At 49.8% G+C, this 20,390-nt stretch overlaps 6 protein-coding genes across 6 annotated transcripts; 3 read left to right on the top strand and 3 right to left on the bottom strand.

Moving 5' to 3' along the window:
* Positions 1–4,018: 4,018 nt before the first annotated feature.
* Positions 4,019–5,442, bottom strand: PV10_07359 (uncharacterized protein). Its single transcript, XM_016372251.1, has 2 exons — positions 4,670–5,442; positions 4,019–4,613 (listed from the first exon to the last, which is right to left on the bottom strand). Exons 1-2 carry the CDS (start codon positions 5,208–5,210, stop codon positions 4,105–4,107), a joined length of 1,050 nt encoding a protein of 349 aa, XP_016221583.1. The 5' UTR covers positions 5,211–5,442; the 3' UTR covers positions 4,019–4,104.
* Positions 5,443–8,175: 2,733 nt separating this feature from the next.
* Positions 8,176–9,861, bottom strand: PV10_07358 (uncharacterized protein; the record flags this gene model as incomplete). Its single annotated transcript, XM_016372250.1, has 3 exons — positions 8,176–9,572; positions 9,621–9,716; positions 9,770–9,861. The coding sequence occupies 3 exons, from the start codon at positions 9,859–9,861 to the stop codon at positions 8,315–8,317; spliced, it is 1,446 nt and encodes a 481-aa protein (XP_016221582.1). The 3' UTR covers positions 8,176–8,314.
* Positions 9,862–10,609: 748 nt separating this feature from the next.
* On the top strand, positions 10,610–12,445 carry PV10_07357 (uncharacterized protein; the record flags this gene model as incomplete). The annotated part of the gene is made up of 1 exon (XM_016372249.1): positions 10,610–12,445. The coding sequence occupies one exon, from the start codon at positions 10,610–10,612 to the stop codon at positions 12,443–12,445; it is 1,836 nt and encodes a 611-aa protein (XP_016221581.1).
* On the bottom strand, positions 11,370–13,697 carry PV10_07356 (uncharacterized protein). Its single transcript, XM_016372248.1, has one exon. The coding sequence runs from the start codon at positions 13,494–13,496 to the stop codon at positions 12,561–12,563; it is 936 nt and encodes a 311-aa protein (XP_016221580.1). The 5' UTR covers positions 13,497–13,697; the 3' UTR covers positions 11,370–12,560.
* Positions 13,698–15,629: 1,932 nt separating this feature from the next.
* PV10_07355 (uncharacterized protein) lies at positions 15,630–16,728 on the top strand (the record flags this gene model as incomplete). Its single annotated transcript, XM_016372247.1, has 3 exons — positions 15,630–16,038; positions 16,093–16,199; positions 16,249–16,728. 3 exons carry the CDS (start codon positions 15,630–15,632, stop codon positions 16,726–16,728), a joined length of 996 nt encoding a protein of 331 aa, XP_016221579.1.
* A 495-nt stretch (positions 16,729–17,223) lies between these two features.
* PV10_07354 (uncharacterized protein) lies at positions 17,224–20,277 on the top strand. Its single transcript, XM_016372246.1, has one exon. It carries the CDS (start codon positions 17,512–17,514, stop codon positions 19,456–19,458), a length of 1,947 nt encoding a protein of 648 aa, XP_016221578.1. The 5' UTR covers positions 17,224–17,511; the 3' UTR covers positions 19,459–20,277.
* Positions 20,278–20,390: the final 113 nt, after the last annotated feature.

Here is a 20,390-nt window from a genome sequence, read left to right as displayed (position 1 = left end):
AGTGAGCGATACCCCAACCGCCTCATTCTAGAGCACATGAGGACAGGTGTGGAGTTTGTTGATGTGGTGGACTACCTTTTCTCATGTAAACCAGGCTACTGTCAGAAACTTAGGGTTAGAAGGCCGGCTCGACTTCCATGAGGATGCAGCCTACTTTTGAAGGTTATAACAAACCTACGAGCAACTCAATCGCTCTCAGGCCGCTCCACAGGCCTCATGCAGTTCCAAATACGTCTCTTCGACGGTGCTAGGAGGGAGATTTGCGAAAGACACACATTCAAAAGCAGTCCTATGCGGATATGGGGCAGCATAATATCGCTGGAGGATTTCCACCTTTATTCTGGGCAATATACCGGAAAGTCTACTATAATATTCACTGAATACAATCAAACAAGACGGAGGAGATTGTTCCTAGCCACAGGTGAAAGCTCCCGCAACAGTACCAGATGCGTAGGCGTCAACGATACTTTGTATCGTCGTATAAGTTCCGGCCACCGTCATGAAAGAGCCACCAACGACTGTGATGCAGTGGAGGGTGCAGATTGCCATGACTTTCTTGCTGGAGAAATAGTTGCCTCGTTCCATGTAGAGACCCATTAGAGCGGGAATAACGAGCTGTTTGCACGACATGTCAGCATTGATCTGTCATAGCACACGTTTGATACTTACACAAGTCGGAGAACAGCACAGAGATCCGATCAATCCGAGGATGTAGTTGAAGAATGGGATAGCTTCGGCGAGCAGGAAGGAGAGTACTGTCAGTCCGATGGTTGATGACCTAAAAGTTCATGCGTCAATATCGCTCAAGCTAACAGAAGCACCACACTCACAGCCATGTGCCCCAGTGAACCAAACTGTTGCTCTGCAAATGCTCTGAGTTACGGAGAATGCGAACGAAAAGCTACGAGTCGTCAGTGAAGATAATTCAAAAAAGCGTCTTAGTATTACTCACGAATTTGGCAGCAACGTGGACCCAGAGAGTCGAAGTCATGATGAAACCTGGGATTGAAACACCATACGCGACTTTCTCCACGGTACCTCCAGCACTGGCTAGAGATGGACTGGCAACGTATTGACCGCAGTACCTTGAAAAATTGTCAGTAACTATTTAAGCACACCTGGGTTGATACTCACATGTATACAACCATACCAAAGGACATAAAGCAGGCGACTAGCAGTCCTTGGGAAATGAACATGGCCTTAGGGAAAGATTTTGGCACCTTCATTTCCGCAATGACTGGCATAAATGTCGAGGTAGATCCAAATCCAGCTGGGACAGAGTCAGCTACAAGTCCAATGTAAGACCAAGATAGGATCCTTACAGAAGAGATTGAGTGCTGCCACGAGGCCAGCAACGAAGCCAGGGCTTCCAACAGCGATAATTCCAAGATCAACTGGTCCAGTCTGAGGAGCAGCAGCTGGTCTGTCAATGACAGTCACTCCCACGCTGTAGAAGATGATTCGTCAGTTCTGATGGATTCTTCCAGGACATATTGAGGCAAAGAAAGAGTTGAGTTACTTACACAACGATAAAGACGGCTGTGAAGATGCTGCCGAAACCGATCCAAGTCAATATCGCTAGTTTGCCCAGTGTGCGAATGCTAGCAAGTACTCCGGTTGCAATAGCGACAACCAATGTCCAAACGATGGTGCATCCTCTTCCATTCGCAAGGATTTTCAAACCCTGTGACAAACCGATAAAGGCGGAACCGGTAGCCAGTCTGTTGGGAGACAGTGAGGTCAGCAAACTGCGACCACGAGTGACCGGAGTTTTGGCGAAAAACTTACATCCATGTCAACAGAAAGAGAACAGTTGCCACCTCTCGGAAAATCGGTCCTCCCATAAGCATTGCTGCATCGACGATGGTGTGGACACCCTTGTACTTCATTCGAAACAGGTACATGACATAAGAATAGTCTGAAGTCACGCGTAAGCCACGATACACCGGAAATACCGTCCACAGGAGAGCGTACACATGGTCAAACCACTCCATAGAGCGAGGAGAACGAGTCCAGGGCCATAACCCACGGTTCCCAGTGCGGCGGGAATCGAGAGCACACCCGTTGCGAAACACAACTTGATCAGAACCACGATGGTTCGGAGCCTAATTGAAGCACTTATGTCAGCTGTGGATCCTTTTTTTTCAATATATCTGGGGTAAGACTTACATTCCAAGGGCACGGAACTGGGCATGGTCTGCATTCTTCTTGAAGACCTCGCCGTCGTCATCTTCTTCGATGATGATCTCTCCGTTCATGCTCGCGTTGGGGGTTAACTGTCCTTCAGTCCCCATAGGTGTCTTCTCCATCCCGACTTCTTGTTGATATTCCGCTTTCAGTGCAGACATGGTCATCTAGTAATTAATAATATGTTCGATGAGACAGGTCAGGTCGATGACTTGATCAGCATCAGGCCACGAGGTGTTCGTCTCCTCTCGTCTTATAGTATTGATCACCTAATTGCCTTATCTATCTTGTTCTGACAAGACGCCTTTGTGCCGTCTACATACTTTGGTGAAGACGCCGCGATTTTGGCACTTGTCGATTAGTACTCCATATCCAACCAACGACAGTACCCCGTCAATAGAAGCCCCCTTTACCCTGCCTATTCTGCGTTGCGCTTTCGTCCGTGTGCGCCTATGTCCGGTTGCGCTGCCGTCCGCTAGCGTCGCCACTGATAAACCCTCGGAGGGATGGCTGGCTGGGCGCTCGCCAACGCTCCCCCGAATGGGGCACTCTCGGCCCTGGAATTCGGAGGTCTGTGGATCCCTTTGGATATTGGAGTGGGTATCGACTGGGTGTGCACATGTCGAAACCCTGGGATTCGGGTCGCTGCAATGATGACCATATTGGTGAAACTGTGTACAAAGAATATGTGTCAATGAGCTACATAGTCCAGACCAGGTAAAATCCAACCACAGGCGGCATCCTGCGGCATTGTTAACGAAGCATACTTCATCAAGATGAGCGGACTGGGCGGACTGAACAAGACAACCGGTGGCATTGTGATTGCTGCGGTGCAATCACAACTCTTTCGTGTTGATACTCCAGAAGATCTCTCCAAGGCGACAAACCATGTCTGCAACCTTGTGCGCCGGGCGAAGAGAGAATATCCTTCAGTCGACCTACTACTATTCCCGGAGTATTGCATCCATGGGCTCTCCATGTCGATCGACGAGAGCATCATGTGCACGATGGACGGGCCTGAGGTAGCAGCATTCAAGCGAGTGTGCGCAGAGGAACAAGTTTGGGGAATATTCAGCATCATGGAGAAGAACACCCTGTCCAGCGACGCAAAACCGTGGAACGTGGGAATCACAATCAACTCGAACGGCGAGATAGTCAACTACTACCGCAAACTACATCCCTGGATTCCCGTCGAACCATGGTATCCTGGCAACCAAGGTCTGTCTGTTTTCACAGGCCCTGGTGGTGTCAAGATGTCCTTGATCATCTGTCATGATGGCATGTTCCCTGAAATGGCGCGCGAGGCCGCCTACCTCGGTGCTGAGGTCATGTTCCGAACCGCAGGGTATACGTCGCCCATCAAGAGCAGTTGGGAAATCACCAATCGCTCGAACGCATTTACCAATCTCATGTACACAGTCAGCGTGGCCCTGGCTGGGGCTGACTCCACATGGCGAAGTATGGGTCAGGCTATGTTTGTGGATCCAGAGGGAAATGTCTTGGAACAAGGCAATGGAGTCGCAGATCATATCGTCGCTTGTGAGATCAGAGCGGACGAGGTCCGGCGCCGTCGCCTCGAGTGGGGCGTGGAGAACAATCTCTATCAGCTGGGTCACCGAGGCTATGTTGCCGTCAAGAACGGCGCTGGCGATTGTCCATACTCGTACATGAAGGATCTGGTCAAGGGAGAGTATCGTCAAGCTGAGGACTCGGAGATCAAGATCAAGACTGGCGAGGTCTGCGGGTTTGCAGCCCCAGAAGTAGAATATGTCGATGAAATAAAGAGCAAAGGGAATTGATGTCTTGATTTGAATCCATACTTTATTGACCGATTGATACTATGCTGAAGAAATTCATTTCAAGCTATGCTAAATATATCTGAAAACACATTGGGGGGAATAACTGCAATGGCTTGAACTAAGCCGCAATCTGAGGAACTTGCACGACGTCGTCGATCTTGGGCCTGTGTGTCTTGACAACCGCAGGACCAAGTGAATAACTTTGAGAGTACCGCTTGAACAGATGCTCCTCCACTTTGAGGGGACCATATTTGGGCTTCTCGCCAGCTGGAACGCATGTTGGGATTGCTTCGATGGTCATATCCAAAGCTCCGTCGTTGAAGAAGGCGACTGAGTATCTGGGCTTGTCAGAAGATGGTGAGATGACACGGTGCATGGTGCTGCGGTATCTGTCGTTGGTCCATCTCTGCATCAGGTCGCCAATGTTGATCACATATGCACCCTCGATAGGGGTAACGTGGTGCCAGGTACCGGTTGGTTTGTGAAGCACTTCCAAGCCACCAATATCATCTTGAAGCAGAAGGGTCAGAGCACCAAAGTCAGTGTGTGCTCCAATGCCACGGCCTGCTTGTCCAGTTGCGCCTTTGGGTGTAGCCGGATAATGGTGGGAACGGCAAAGTTGCATGCCTTGAGGAACAATTAGTCAAGATTCGGATGCTGGAGAGAGAGACAAGCCGACTTACCATCAGGGTCTGCCGCAAAAGCATCAAAAAAGTGTTCATCAAGGTCCAGACTCAATGCGATCAGTCGGAACATGCTTGTGCTCAAGTCATGTACAGCATCGAAGTACTCCATGTAGAGTTCGCTGAAGTTGCTCATGCCAGGGAGGCTTTTGTCAGGCCATTGGTTTGGTCCAGTCATAAAGCGGCCAAGTGGCCTCTCTGGCCGGACGGTGAAGCCCTCCTTTTGCTCAAGGAGAGTGTTGTCCTCGATCTCCTCGAGCCTCTCGACTCCGATCCGTTCGTAGCCTCTGTTGCAGGCGGACTTGTCTTGGGCAATCTTGGACTTTTCGGACATGGGTAGAGCAAAGAATTTGGCGACGACCTCGATGAAGCGTTTCTGAAGGTCGGCGCTCACTGAGTGGCCAACGATCTGAAGGAAGCCGACTTCTTCAAAGGCATGGCGGATCTCTTTGGCACATGCCTTTCTTGCCGCCTCGTCTCCGTGGAGGTAGCCACTAATGTTGATGACGGGGATTTCGAGCTCGGGCTTGGTGGTAGACATTGTGGTGAAAAGGATAGATTCAGTTTGAGTTTCTTTGTAAAATGTCGTCTTTGATATTGGCTTCAAGTGTTGTATATGCCCAAGTGATCAAGATACAAACCATGGAACGTCAGCATGCTTTTAAAAGGTACGCTTCATCACTATATCACACGTTTCTCGGGTGTAGGCGCGCCTCGTCGGGCGGGAGTCCTCCAGTCTAAGTCTGGGGAAGGCTTATCAGCCAATTACGGCACATCCAACGGCGACCCATGAGCGCAAGGAACTAGGCGCATTTCGCAAGTGAGCGCACATTATCATCTGGTTTTGGGTAATAGAAGCTGTCGCGCATCGTCGGACAACAGCGCAAGTATCTGAGAGATAAAGGCACAAAGGGTCAAAACGGTTGGAAGTTGTGAGTAAACTCTATGACAGAGAGCGGATAACAAAAATGGGTCTATCGACTTGATGAATCCAATAACTCGGATGCGGTGGAGATGATCCGCTATCTCGTTCCCACGGGATCTGATCACCACGAGAATGTCACAACGACCTAGTCATTTGAGGAGATCCCCCAGAGTTTGTCTCAATCACCTTTATCCCTAGATTTAGTTCGAATTTAGACGACCTTCCATGAGTTGCGCCTTCGTCCATCCATTTATCGGTGACGCAGCACTATGAACTAGGTGGAGTACGAAGATGACAAGTTCGGTAATGGAGACAACTGGCCCATGAGTCCACGAGTTTCAATCTAGAATTCGCCGAAAGGAACGATCTTATCTACCCCAAAGTTGAACTCTGCGTTCCAGTCCACTGGCGCATACGAGTAATATCCCAGGGTTTCCTCCATCCCAGGCCCCGTGGTGGCGTTGAAGAAGGTGGCGAAGTTGATAGCTTCGTCCAAATTCATAGCCGATTCTAGATCAACAGGGTTGTCGATATTTTCAATCAATGAAGACCTCTCAGACACTCTCAGAGCTTCTTGAACAATGAAATCCGTATAGTCCTTTTTCACCGGCGCCAAAAGCTTTTCATAGTCATCAAGACATCTCGATGCTGCCGGCCACCGCTCTGCGACAGTAGCAAAGAATCGAGAAAATGCATTCATGTACGTCTCCACCTGCTTCAGGGTATAAATGGCAGCGATTTCAGCTTTGAACCGCTGTAATGCCTGTAGAAAAGCAATCGCGGCAGAAAATGAGTGATAACACGAGTGAAACACGTATTTGCTGCCGCCAAACTCCAAATGTGCCTGTTCCCAGCTGCCATCCGCAACCCCAACAGCTGCTGCAAAAGCTTTGAGAAGGTTTTCAGCTGGGGGTTCTTTTATGCGAGGGCATGGTCGAAAAATGGTGACTATGATGTAGTCGGTAGCGATAGCCGAATACAGCTTCATCTCGTTCCACTGCGTTTGCGAGGAAGGGTCTTCGTTCTTTGCCGTGGCTTCGTGTATTTCGGCTTTCCACTCTAAGATCATTCGTTCTTGATGAGCCATCCACTGTTCCAATGAACTGAACTCAGCAGGAATGGGCTCGTTATGGAAGAGCACTGGTATAACATCACACTCAATCTGTCGATAACGCCAGATGCAATGAGATGTGAACTTGGTCGACTTGCCTTGAGGGTCAATCCCTGCCGGGGTAATGGCGCTATCGTCTATCTGGGTTGCAAACTCGGCGGTAATGTTCTTTCGAAGAATTGTAATAGGCCGTAGCAAAGCTCCACAAACCGCGACCTCCATTTCCCAGGCGCAATAGAAGACCCTGCGACGCATATCACGCTCTAGGGCGGATATTTGAGAATCCTCAGGGAGCTCCTGGTGCAATCCAAGGTCGATACATGCTTGACTCGTGAAGCCAGTCAGAAGCCAGAAGTTGGCCACACTAGGATTCTGGAAAGTGTATTGAGTGAGGAGAACCAGAGCTTGTAGACCTCTTAAGTCGTTCGAGAGAACGCCTGAGATCTGCTCCATTGCATTCTCGAAGAGGCCCGAAGCAATCGAGTTGGCACGTGCTTGTTTCGTTCGAGCAGCAGTTGAGAGGGAGATGGCCATGATCAGGTTGAGCGTATATACTTCGTAAGGGGTGATAGGTATCCTGGCTGCCGGGTGTGCATCCGAGGGATGGAAAGCTGCATTGTGCATTGCTATCAGATCGGGAGTGTAGAATATGGGATATTGTGGTACAACACGTGTGATATAGTTGTTAAATAAGAAATCAGCAACATGTACAGGGATCGAAGACAATGGAGTGCTGGTTGGTTCTGGATTAATGATAGAGGTAGGATGGTGTTCGTGAATGTCGTTGATCACGCCCAGAACCTTTCTGGCAGATGGTAATCGAGTTCCAGCGACTACACATCGAGCCAAGGGTACTGCTGCAGAGAGACCCAGGCAAGAGGAGGTAATGGTATCAAGAACCCCATTAATGGCAGGGCTCGTGAAGTCAGCGCAAGTTGTGGCCTTTGGCCGTTAGCATTGTTACTATGTGAACAGTGTCGCCAACTGACCTTCATTGCAGCTGGCTTCTTCAACTTCCCCCGTTCCATCTCCGCAATCTTGGTTTCCAAGTATTGGGCAATACTCCTCGGAAGCACCTGCTTCGTTGAATAGTCCATGGCTACACATGGCACCCCTGCTTCAGTGCAAGAAGAACAGGCCGATGCCTGGGCATCACAATGGACTTTGCGCTGCCGGCATCGAGCGCAAGCCTGCGCTCTACGGCGGACGCGTGAGCGTGGAGACATTTCGTGCTTGAACGCTACACATGGCCCTTGAAAGTATATCTATCCAGCAACAGATGGACTTTGTTGGATGGTAGCGGCGGTGCAATATCTAACTAGGTCAAGAGATCCTGGGAGAGGGTGCGCTTTGGTCCGAAGGGCTTTCGGGGATGGGCGCAACGGTGCTGAAGGTTGGAGATTTCCAAGACAAGGTGTGGATCTTGACCCTAAACTGGGTTTGAGGCATAACGGTCTGGATAAGAGAGTACGCAATTAATGTGACTAAACTTATTCATGCCCTTGATTGCCGGAGAGAGTTGACAGACAGGCCTGGCCCATCGCTTAGTCGATCACACTTCGCACCGCCAGAACTTAAGCCCATGATAATATGCACCAGGCGATTTCGGTCACCATGCTTGATTGACAATTGCACTCTTTGCTGATGATGCATCTAAAGTGTACTGCAGACTCTCCAAGAAAGTTGAGGCACTGCTCCATCTTTCCGACCATTTGGTCAAGAGTCTCACAAGTTTTCCATAAGCCAACGACAACTCAACGGTATCAGCCTTCGAGCCCACAGCAATTGCATCAACAATGATTCGACCAGCCTTGAGTGCCCAGTGAGTTGTCAAGAATGTCGGAATATACCTGACATTTGAATATGCTATGACCAATTGGATGGCGGTGGCTGGCGAAGACTCTAATGTGAGGCGTGTTTCCCAAACAGTTGAAGCAATATTTGGATGTAGATTTGCGATTTGATCGGGACTGAGGTCGCGGAGAGCATTGCGGAGGGTGTCTTCCAGAGTGCCGGTGCGGTGTTGCGACTGTATACGATATAAATTACATTGAAGCTCGAGGGGATCGGTAGTAGATAGGGCTATCAATGGAGTCGAAGGTTCTTGAAGTGACGCAGGTCGCACCAAAGTGCCACAGAAGTGACTTTCTAAGCAGTAGATAATCTGGTGTAGCCTTGGTAACATGGATGGCTGCTCTTCGTTATCTCCTGCGGCGAGATCTATCGCGAGTCGAGTCGCAAAGCCAATTCGTTGGCTCAAGTTGCCGCTTGCCGGGTCAAATAATGTATACAAGACCAGTAATATCGCGACCTGCAGGGTAAAGATGGATGGCTCTGCAGTTGCCTTGCCAATGTATTGTAATGCTTGAGTATGAGCAGAAGTTGCTATTGGAAGTAAGGACGAGGTGTGATGCCGGTCACAATGACAAGCAATGGCATTGATCATCTGAAGCACAAACTCCTGTGAGGGGATGGGTTCAGAATCTGTGAGAGTTTCTGGGGATAGCCAGGGTGCTTTTGAATCCAGGATCGGGTATATTGGCTGTATGGAATCGAAGAAGATTCGAGTGAGGTATTGCTGTAGAACTGGAGTCATCGCTGAATACGTGGGAGCCGCACAGGGTGGAAATTCTGGAGAGGACTTATCGTCTAGCTCTTGTGAAGAGTCATCTGAAAGTCGAAGCTCCACCAAGGGTGATTGATCTCCTAGATATCGATAGGATCCTTCGGAGAAGCCAAAGTGGTGCTTCTTAGTATCTGAGACACGATCAGGGAGTTTGTCAAAAGTCGACTGCTTCTCAGTGGCTGCCAGAGTGGGCGACGGGTCCTTTTCTTGCGTCAAGTGATCAACAAGTGAAGCGATATAACTAGCAAGGGTAAGTGATGTGGTTGTACAGTCGGTGTGAGAGCCAGACCTTCGAGGAAGCTCTTCTTGGAGCACATGGTCATAATATGTACATTCGACCTTAGCCCGAGTACACTTCTCACATGATGGCAGCTGAGTGTCACACCTGACACACATTAGTTCTCAACACAGTCACCTTAAGTGACGAGAAGGGCGTACCGTCTTCTGTTAGTTCGACATCGCTTGCATGCTGGAAGTGCCGTGAGGATTGCGTCTAGCTCATAACCCAGACTAGAGGCGCGAGACGCCATAGGATTTTTGGGTAAACAAGGGCCTCCGCGTCGCTTTGCCCTTTATTCATAGATATAGAAAAGTAGAGGGACAAGGCTGAATAAAAACTAGTGAGATCGCTAGAGTCTGTACTTACATACGAGCCGTGTGGGTTCCCCTTATCGGCTTCGAGGCTAATAGGGCCCCCTTGGCCCGAGGGGCCATCCATGGGGGCAATGATAAGGGCATGTTTGGAGGGTCATTAGGGTCTGATGGCGGTGGACTCCGCAATTCTTCTAGGCTTCTTAGGTGACAGTGAAGTTTAAGCATTCCTGGACAGTGGAGTTTCCCACCATGAACGACAGGGGTGTACTTGGCCTGAGCGACTGAGCGACTGACCCAAGCCTCCCTGGGGGGTTGAAGACCTCATAAATTGAGTAGTCGAGTCACTCAGTGAGGCTGGCAGAACACCATTTGCATTCGTCCATTTGGTATTCGCACTCATGTCTACCTAGTCTATCCTGTAAGAGATCTTGAGGAACTGGCAAGAATAAGAGGAGTCCATTGAATCAGACGCAGTATTTGTGCGCCCTCGTCTTTGGACACCTTGGCGGTTGCGACTTCAAACTTCACCTTTACCTTAACATCGACTTCAATATCAAGCCTAGAGAAAACAACGACATCTTCTCCAGCTGTGACTGATGATATGCCTGCTTAGTCTCTCCAATTGATTCTCACACAATGTCCCTACAGCTGATTTCAAGGTGATGGACCCAGACGGAGAGCACAATGGGTATCCCACGGCTCACGCAGGACCTTGCACCCTACCAAGAAAATGTCCTTCTCTCGAGACAAAAGCCTCTTACTGAGGATGCACGACCATGTATCACTCGAGTCGTGATTGACGGGCCATCGCTGGTCTATGCTGTCCTTTCCAAGATACTCCCATTTCAGTCTTATATATTCAAACCCACAGCAGCACCCAAAGCCCCAAGTTACTCTGAGATCAATGACGGCGTCCTCCAATTGCTGAGAGACTTGGAGAGCCATGGTGTCGAGATTCCAGTCATTTTGTTCGATGGTGGTCTGCCTGTCCACAAGCGTCCAACAAGGCTGGCTCGAATGGAGCAGCTGAGAGTGCAACTCGAATTGTACCGAAACTCCTACTCCAAAATCTCAGTGTCGGCTCGAGAAGAGCCTCTCAATCTCCAAGATGCTCTGTGGGATCCATCAGTCTTGTCTGTCCGGAAACCTGCTCCTATTGCACCTCCCTTCATGGTTGCAAGCGTCATCGAGCACCTACAAGCCAATGGGTGGCAGGACCGAGTCAACGTCGTTCCTGGCGAGGCAGATTGCTTCTGTGCCTCTGCTGCCAAATTGCACAATGCGGCAATCATCACGAACGATTCAGATCTCGCTCTCTATGACCTAGGTCCGGATGGAAGACTTGTCCACCTCAGATCCATCGCAATGGAAGTCTCCGAGCATGGCGACAAGGTAATCACTGCTACATCATTAGATCTCACATCCATTGCTAGAAGTCTTAAGCTTGCGTCATTGCTGCCGTTCGGCTTCGAAAGATATGAACATCCAGAGTTGACAACAGCAATGGTCAGCGAACGAGCTAGGTCACAGACTGATGACATGGACAATCCAGCGTATAAAGCTTTTGTCGAGCAATTTACTGAAATCCCTTCAGTCTCGCCACAGAGTTCGCTCAGTCTAATTGACCCACGCGTCGCCGAAATTATTGTCAATCTCATCCATGACGAACCGCCTGCTGTCTACCTCACTCCCATATTGGAAGACCCCGGACGTGACTCATCCTGGTCCTACGGCCTGGATATTCGCCAGCTGGCATACTCCCTCATAGCCGGCTCGCCAGAGCCCAAGAATGGAAAACCCATCACATTCACTGAGTATGCAAGAAAGGGACCGCGGATTGCTGAGAATACTGTCGACCAGCTGGACCCAAAGACCTTGAAGACGCAGCTGATGTCTCTCATTCAACAGGTGGAAGGTCATATCCGCACTCCCAGGAGTGATGTTCAAACCTTGCTGGGCTGGTATATGCTTGCCTTTCATCAGGTACAGCAGCAGAAGGTTGCTCAATCTAAAGCTATCTTCAACATGACAGATATCACTCGTGCAATTGGTCTGAAAATGACAGGCCTCACGAACACAATAACGTGGGAAATTCTCCATGTCATCGCCAATGCACAGGCAGTCTTGTACTCCCTCCGCATGTTGAAACAAATCGCAATATACGTCAATCTCTCAGATAACAGATGCACCGATGATTTTCTTCTCCGACAGCTAATCACCGCGCTTGACTCCTTACCGCCCATTCAAGATCTGTTCCTCGACGTCTCGGATTTGCGAACCCGAATTGCGACGCTCGATGTCAGGGACAGACATGAAGCCTTTTTGAGCCACCTTAGTCAGGACGACAACGAAGAGGAGTTTGACATGCCAAAGATCGGGAAGGATTCTCGACCGCATTTGATCGAGGAGCCGCTATCTAAATCAGCGAAACGAAGATCAAGGGCCAAAACCCAAGCAACCACCAAAAAGCCGAAGACAAACAGGAATGTCAACAGTTTCCAAGTGCTCATGAACAGCTGATTTGTATTTTATCATATCAGAATGAAACAACCCTCTCATTCTTCACCTCTCATTATAATTATATCGATCTATCATCGTTGTCGCTGTCGTTCTTAGTGTCATTGTCATTACCATGTCATGTCGCGGGACAGGTGCGCTGATGCTCATAATTCCAGCCAAAGGCATCCCAGACACCATACAGATGCACCATCGAGGCCAGCACAACAAAGACATGAAAGATCTGATGGGATGAGAACCAGATATCAAACTTGCCGGGCCAAATGGATTCGGGGATGCGCGTAATGAAGAAAAACGCGCCTGCGCCGTACACAACCCCTTCTGCGAAATAGTATGGCATACCGGATCGAATCCACATCTCCTGCCAACCGTATAGGTAGACACCGTGAATGATTGGTGCGAAGCCAGAAAAGCCCGTGCATAGGAATGCATGGGTACGGAGATTGCGATACTTCAGGCCTTGGAGGTTGGGGTGCAGGACCAGGGTTGAGGTGATGATGCTCAAGGTGATGATCATGGTCCAGTAGGTATGTCGCAGAAATGGCTCGCAGTAGAAGCCGACGTAGATGCCGGAGAAGAAACTTCCCAGGATCAGCGTCAGAATGCCGACATAGTCGACGCGAAGCATGACGCCGGATAGGTTGATGTGGTTCATCAAGGTGTGGTATGTGGCACTGAGTATCATAGTTATGACAGCAGCCCAGATGTTGCATGCGAACACAACGAGATCCAGGGTCGATGCTTCTGGATAAGCATAGTTGATTCCGCTGTAGACGGCAAATTGGCCGAACAACAGCGCAATCGCCGGAATCAGGTGCGTGTAGATATTGACCGTTTCATTGTGAAGCTGGCCTAGAGATAGCGCGCAAGAAGCACATGAGTCCGAGATTGGTCGGTAGCCCGAGATGGTGAAGCGATTGTCGCGATGCCAATCAGGAAGATCATCGAAGGTCAATAACTTGTTGACATATCTCGATGCCTGCTGTCGTGGTCCCTCCTGGTGAGGGCGTTCGAGCTTGGCGCGTGGCTTGCGATATGCAAGGATGAACGACATTTTTGTCGTTTCTTATCTATGTATGTATATCTTGCAGGATTGGCCACGCGTCAGACAAAACACCAGCCACCGAATAGGCACATATGAGGAAACAACAACACAGCAACAGAGGCTGTGAAACGAGTGTGGGTAGTGGGTAGGGAAAGGGAAGCTGGGAGGAGAGGAGGAGAAATGGGTTATGTCTATGGTTGCTAGAAGTAGATGGGAGTTTTTCGCGACTGGGTTGGGTGGTGGAAACCCCCACCTTGCTTTTCTGTCTCATAGAACTCCCGGCACATGTATTCCGTCGATGTAAAATGACCATGAGGAAATCTGCACGAGGCTTCTGAGATTTGCGCTTTGCAAGTTTGCGACTGGCTTTCCCGAACCGCTCTGGATCGAAGATCGGTGATGGAATCGTCGCTGACGAACAAATAAGGTTGTACGTTGGGCATTTGGCAACTCGCCTTTTAGCCGGCTTATCCCGCCCACATGGACTCGTTGGTCTTGGGGCCGAGGAGCCAAAGAGTCGCCCCTCTCGAGTCTTCGGGCGTTAGTGGACACCCCGGCATCGGCCCTGGGATGATGTAATGATGATTGGGTCTTTTGGATTCTCTGAAATATCGCCATGACTCTTGAGTGAATGAAGGGTGGGGAGAGTTCATTTCGGATGGCTTTTTTTGGTATGGACCCGTGGCTTTCTGCAAGTGGACTGTTCAAGTCACCACTGCAGTCGCATGTGTTCTATTCAGCATACCCATGCAGCCTATGACACGGAGTTTACCCTTAGAATGGATCTCGAAAGCTGCAGATGTCTCGGTGGTCGAGTGCGGATCATCATTTGTGTCAATCCGAAGCTCAAGTTGGCTAGGTACCATAACTGGTCGCTTGAAGGACACTTTCACCCACAGAGGCTGGGACGAAGGTAAAGATGCAAAGTAGTTGGAAGCGACATCAGTTGTGCAGGCTCGAGCCAGGATATGGTTTCCATGAGCCAGCTTGCCAGGAAATCCGAACATCCGCGCGGCAATAACCGATGTGTGGATCGGATTGTAATCTTTACATACCTTTGCCCACGCAGAAGGCTCTTGAATCGCAAAAGAAAAATTGTCTTTGAGAGATGGAGAGGTGCTCAATTTGGTCTGATCAGAGTTGATGTCGGTTGTAACTTGAGAGTTTGTCTTTGCGAATTGTAGCATGGTAAATGTCTGTTGGAAAGCGGTGATAGGACTACGCTGTGAACCGTCTGACACGTTGATTGAAACGGTGAGATCTATTTCAAAGCCACGCTTGACAGGCCTGAACTCCTTTGAAGCACTCGCCAGAAGAGTAATCTCTTTGTGAGAGACCAGTTGCTCTGGAGAGCATAATTCTGGTCTGAACAACTCAAAGTGGTTTCGTACGTTGACTGACCCAAGTGGTTTGATTTTGTTTTTCCGAGTAGCCAACAGTAACAGCATGGCTGGCTCGCTCAATGCTGACAACATTACTGATAGTTGCATGTTGTCCCAGTTAATGTCATTGTAGTGAGTTCCAGTCACTGCCTTCGTGTACTGGTCAAGGTCTGATCTGTTGACTTTCAACGGCATTGACAAGTAGAGATGATCAGTGGCCTCATTGCCCAAACGTCTTGACAGGTGTAGCCACTCAAGCACATTTCCCAATGAGCGGAAGACAAAAAGAGAAAGGACAAACCCAATCTCCGAGCGAGTCAGGCATGTTGGAGAGAAATACAACCTGGTGTGAGATTGTGCCTTTAAAAGAGGAAATAGTCGATGACAGTAGACCAAAATCCATCCAAAAACAGCGACAAAGAAGACGACAATACCAGTTGCTGTTTTCCAGTCCATCATCTTCTTCAGAAGTGTTACAAGTTGATTTCTAGTGTCCTTTTGCTGGGGACGATGATCTTGAAAGGCTGCAATGAGGGACGTGATATGACATGAAAACACTTCGCCGTAGTAAAAGCCAGAGCGCTTTATGGCCACATGTTGCGCTGTATTTAAATGACTTCACATTCAGATATTCACAGACCATCCGAAAACAACAACAATCAAGCGCATTGCCGTCTGAGTTTCTAAATTTCTATATGTCCCATACTTACAACCTTTGAACATACCTCTTACGCCTGGCACACCCGACGCCGGCTTCACCATGTCCTCGCGATCGCGGTCGCCCTCTCGAGGCCGATCCAAAACGAGATCACAAACACCCCCATCAGATCGCCACCAAAGTCGTGCCCAACGATCGCCTAGTCCCCGATCACGCTCAAGATCACGTTCTTTTACAAGATCACCTCCCAGACGCGACTTGCGCAATGGTCACGGCCAAGGTCGCAGGCCGAGTCGAAGCCCCAGCCGAAGCAGAAGTCCGAGTCGAGGCGATAGACGTTCATACCGAGATCGCAGTTATTCGCGAAGTCCAAGCAGAGAACCCAGGCGCATCCAGAGTTCCAAGATTGTGGTGGAAAAGTTGACCAAAAACGTGACGGAAGCTCATCTGCGGGAAATCTTTGGCACTTATGGGCACATTGAGTCGGTGGATCTGCCCATGAATAAACAATGTATGTATTGCAGAGAGGCTCCCTGTTGCAGAGTCTTGTGCTAATTGTCTACAGTCATGACCAATCGAGGAACCGCATACATAATTTTCGACCATCCTTCAGGCTCGGAGTCAGCCATCGCACACATGCATGAGGCACAACTCGATGGCGCAGTGATTGCGGTCAGCATAGTTCTACCGCGTCGTGCATTCTCAAGGTCACCTCCGCCAGCCAGATATCCTCGGTCAGGGCCACCGCCAGGTAGATTTGGACCACCAAGAGGACCGGCACTTGGTCGCTATCGAAGTTCACCCCCAAGAAGAGGTGGATTTGGGGGCAGCAGACGCCCTACCGATGACCATGGATATGGCCCACGCTCATACTCTCGATCTATATCACCAAGACCGAGACGGAGATCCAGTTCGGGTTCTAGATCACCTTCTCGCAGTCCACCTCGACGACGTGGAGGTCCACCAGGTCGGAGTCCGCCAAGACGAAGAAGACGAAGTCCCAGTTACAGTTCACGGAGCAGCATTAGTCACAGTCGATCGAGAAGCAGAAGCAGAAGTCGTTCACGCAGCCGAGACCGACAGAGCCGCAGGTGGTAGATGGGAGGAGATGTATTCCCATTTTTATTGTGGGGTTTGTCTGCGGAGAAAAGACACAGCTGTATCAACAGAAATAGACCTTGAAAGCAGACAAGGTTCTTGATTGGAAAGTTTCGTGGCAAGATCGAGATTCAATCCTGGTCAAGCCAATAAATTACACATGTACCAATACCAGAACTCAATGTACAATCACGTGAGCTGCTGCAGATTGAGCGGTCAAGTACCAGAATTTTGCCCGCACCCAACCATACTCGTACATGACGGTAAGCAGAATACTATGAAATCGCACCGTTACAATTGAGCCTCACCTTTTGCTTTTGAAAAAGCTTGGCTCTGTTTGTTCTAATATTCGTTTGACTTGGACATTGTCATGGTGGCTTTCCTAACGTCCCTTGCAGGATTCTAGAGGCTTCCTGTTCCAGACTAGTGTATGAGTCAAACTCTTGGCTAACCAATTATTGCCCAAAAAACCTGTTTAACGCATCGATTTAGCCTCCTGCTGCCCTTAACGGTAAAGTTGTAACTTGCGACGGTGGAGTTTCGTGAAGACGCCGATCAACCTCCAGGCTCTCATTCGCGATCTTATTGTAGATCTCATCTTTCTTTTCCCATCTCTTTGCCCACCACTGGTGTGAACGCACGACTACGGAGTCTTACTGAGTGACCAGTCCTATCTCTAATATCAGTCCTCTATCCTCATCCTTCATTACACCCAATCCCTAGTCCTACCTCCAATGAGGACGCGTCTCAAATAATCCCTTCACCTGTCGGTGCAGCTTTCCCTCAGCTTGCTGCTCTTCCAAAACTTCGCCTCCAATTCCTAGATCATCAACTCCAACCCTCAGCTATCCCTGTTCTCCTTTGACCCCTCCCAACTGGACTCACAATGAGCACCGCCCCAGAAACACCCGAGCCTGGAGATGGTGTAGATCACCAAGGCGAGGATCTTGCAGAAAGCGAGGCTGAGGAGGATATCCAGAATGATACCACCATGCAAGATGATGGAGAGGAAGAGGAAGAGGGATCCTCCACGCGGCCGTTTCACATGAACGGCAAGCAGTACGCAACGCCCGACGTGGCTACGGATTACAGCGTCTTCAACAACCCCCCAGACGTGGACAATATGCGCCAACGCATCTTTGCCGTCGAGGAGCCAATCGAGCTGTCCGTCGCTGACTTTGACCTGTACTTTCCCTTTTGTGACAATGTTTGGCGCAAGATGAGGGCGGCAGAGCCTCAGCCAGAAGGGAGTCCTCGTGTGGATTACTACGCTTGCCGATTGAGACGGGGTCCCTCTCAAAAAGCCCATGTGTCTCGACCCACACCGGAAGGGAAACAGTCTCGGAAGAAGAGAGTTCGGGACGAAAAGACCTGCGGCATGACCATGAAGGTCACTTACAACCCCGGTCCTGCGAATACGTGCATCATCACCAGAGCTGTTGATGGCTTTCAAAAACATACCCACACCCTAGACTATGTCGACTCGACTAAGCGCAACAGTGGAATCATGGACACGGCGCGCAGAGAGGCAACCAAAGGCTTTCTCCCTGCTTCCATTTACTGGAAAATGTGGGAGGAGCCCGAAAAGATGAATGCAGCAGGAGGAAAGTTCATGAAGGTTTCCGATGTGCGAAATGTTCAATATGCCTGGAGACAAGAGAATCAACAAATGGTTCTAAAAGCTCACACGGGCTTCAACACTACCAGAGCTCCTCGACAACGCCCTCAAACCCCCTCAGCGCCTATTCAACCCCCTCCTCCGGTCCAACCAGGAGTGTTTGGACGACTCGAGCCAAACAAATTCGACTTTCCACCTCAGGATCGGCCCCCGGTGCCTATGGAGACTCTTCAATATCCCGACCTGGCCAGAGGATTTCTCGAACCATATCTGCCCGACCACAAATTACCTCGAACCCGACCGCATATTACCTTGACCTGGGCGAGTAGCCTCGACAGTAAAATCTCGCTCCTTCCTGGCTTGCAAACCATCATCTCTGGACCCGAGACCAAAGCCATGACGCATTATCTGCGGCACCGACATGACGCGATTCTGGTGGGGGTGTCAACTGCCATTGCTGATGACCCTTCATTGAATTGCCGCCTCGCCAACCCAGCCGGATTTGGTGGCTTTTCTTGGGAGTATCAGCCTCGTCCTATCATTATTGATCCTCAAGCCCGGCTTCAGATTCGACCAGACATGAAAGTGCTCAGGAATGCGGCCGAAGGAAAAGGCAAGGCGCCATGGGTGGTCGTTGCGCCAGGAGCCATGCTCCATCCGGTGGCGGTTAGTACATTGAAAGCGCATGGTGGTGAGTACTTGATGATCAATGACTACCACCCCACGCATGGAGGATTGAACTGGGAAGGCATCTTCAACGTGCTGTTCCGGGAAGGCATCAAAAGCATCATGATCGAAGGAGGTGGAGTTGTCCTCTCAGAATTGCTCAAGATCGGATATGCGCACCTCGTTGATTCGGTCATCCTGACGATCGCGCCAGCGTTCTTTGGTAAGGCAGGAGTTCCAGTCTCGCCCGATCCGACGTTTGACCCAACGGGAAAACCGATTGCCACGAGATTGCGAAATATCAAATGGCAACCACTCGGCGAAGTCGACGTGGTTCTATGTGGACAGATGGGAGTGGATCGACCGACCAATGGCATCTTACCAGGAATTGAGGAATTTTCTCAATCAGGTCCAGAAGGCCAAATTCCCCGGCCCTCCGGCACACCGTCGCAGCCCCTCGTCATCGTCAACACAACACCTGGTCAAGCTCCTAATGCACCACCGTCACAATCCGCGAGCTCCAATTCTCCTTCCAAGGTTTCTGGCTAGGCGATCATTGATGAGCTTGGTCAAGAAGAAGGATCACATGTTAGTGACGAACCGCGAATGTGAAACACGACTATTCTTCCCAAGGACCAAAGACGTCAAATTGACGATGGAAAGCGAGAGGGAAACAATGCCAATCTCCCCGCGAAAGCACAAAATGACGACCGTTGAGCTATGCTTACTCTAATGATGATTTCGGTGGTGAAAGTCTTGGCCGCGCTGAACATGGCTGGGCTCAACTGGCCCGCGATGCGGCCCCCTTGGGCCACTTTGCGGCAGATGACGAGCAAACATTCATAATTTCAGTTTCTCGGGTATGAGACTGTCTGGTTACGTGCGCATTGGGCCCGCGACAGGGAGAATAGAACAGAGCGAGCTGGGGAGTGGAAGAAAGAAGAGCATGCGCAAATGGAAGGCAATCAAGTCAGACATGGGGCGCGCGAATGTAATCACTGGCAGCAAATCACAGTACACCATGAATTGATGATGAATTGAAATCTGGCGCGCAGGCAGGCAGGCGGCATGAAGTGGGCTGGAAAACAAACAAATGAGCTGATTGATGAGAGAATGGTTTTGAAAGGAAACGCGGAAATGCTGCGAGGCCATACTGCGTGAGGCGCGAAGCGATGAGCTGATTAGGTCGATAAACACAAAGAACTGAAAGTATGCATCCATAACGTGTGTGTCTATGTGGATGTGATGTGATGTGATGTGTGATTTCGATAAGTGAATCGAGAAGGGAATAGGTCGTAGGAAGTGATGATATGATGGGAAAGAAAGAGAGGGGAGGAGCAGAGGAAGCAGGAGGAGAAGAGAGAGAGGAGGAAAGATTCATATATCTCGGATTGTTTGATCATAGCCTAGCCGCTTGAAGCCATTGACCCGTTGACGATACACATCAAGTATCAAATCAATTATCTTATACCCGAGGAAAA

This window comes from Exophiala mesophila (genome assembly GCF_000836275.1).
Source record: "Exophiala mesophila strain CBS 40295 unplaced genomic scaffold supercont1.5, whole genome shotgun sequence".
Classification (NCBI taxonomy): domain Eukaryota; kingdom Fungi; phylum Ascomycota; class Eurotiomycetes; order Chaetothyriales; family Herpotrichiellaceae; genus Exophiala; species Exophiala mesophila.
The sequence above is the reverse complement of the archived record's forward strand: the minus strand, read 5'-3'. Positions and strand labels throughout refer to the sequence as shown.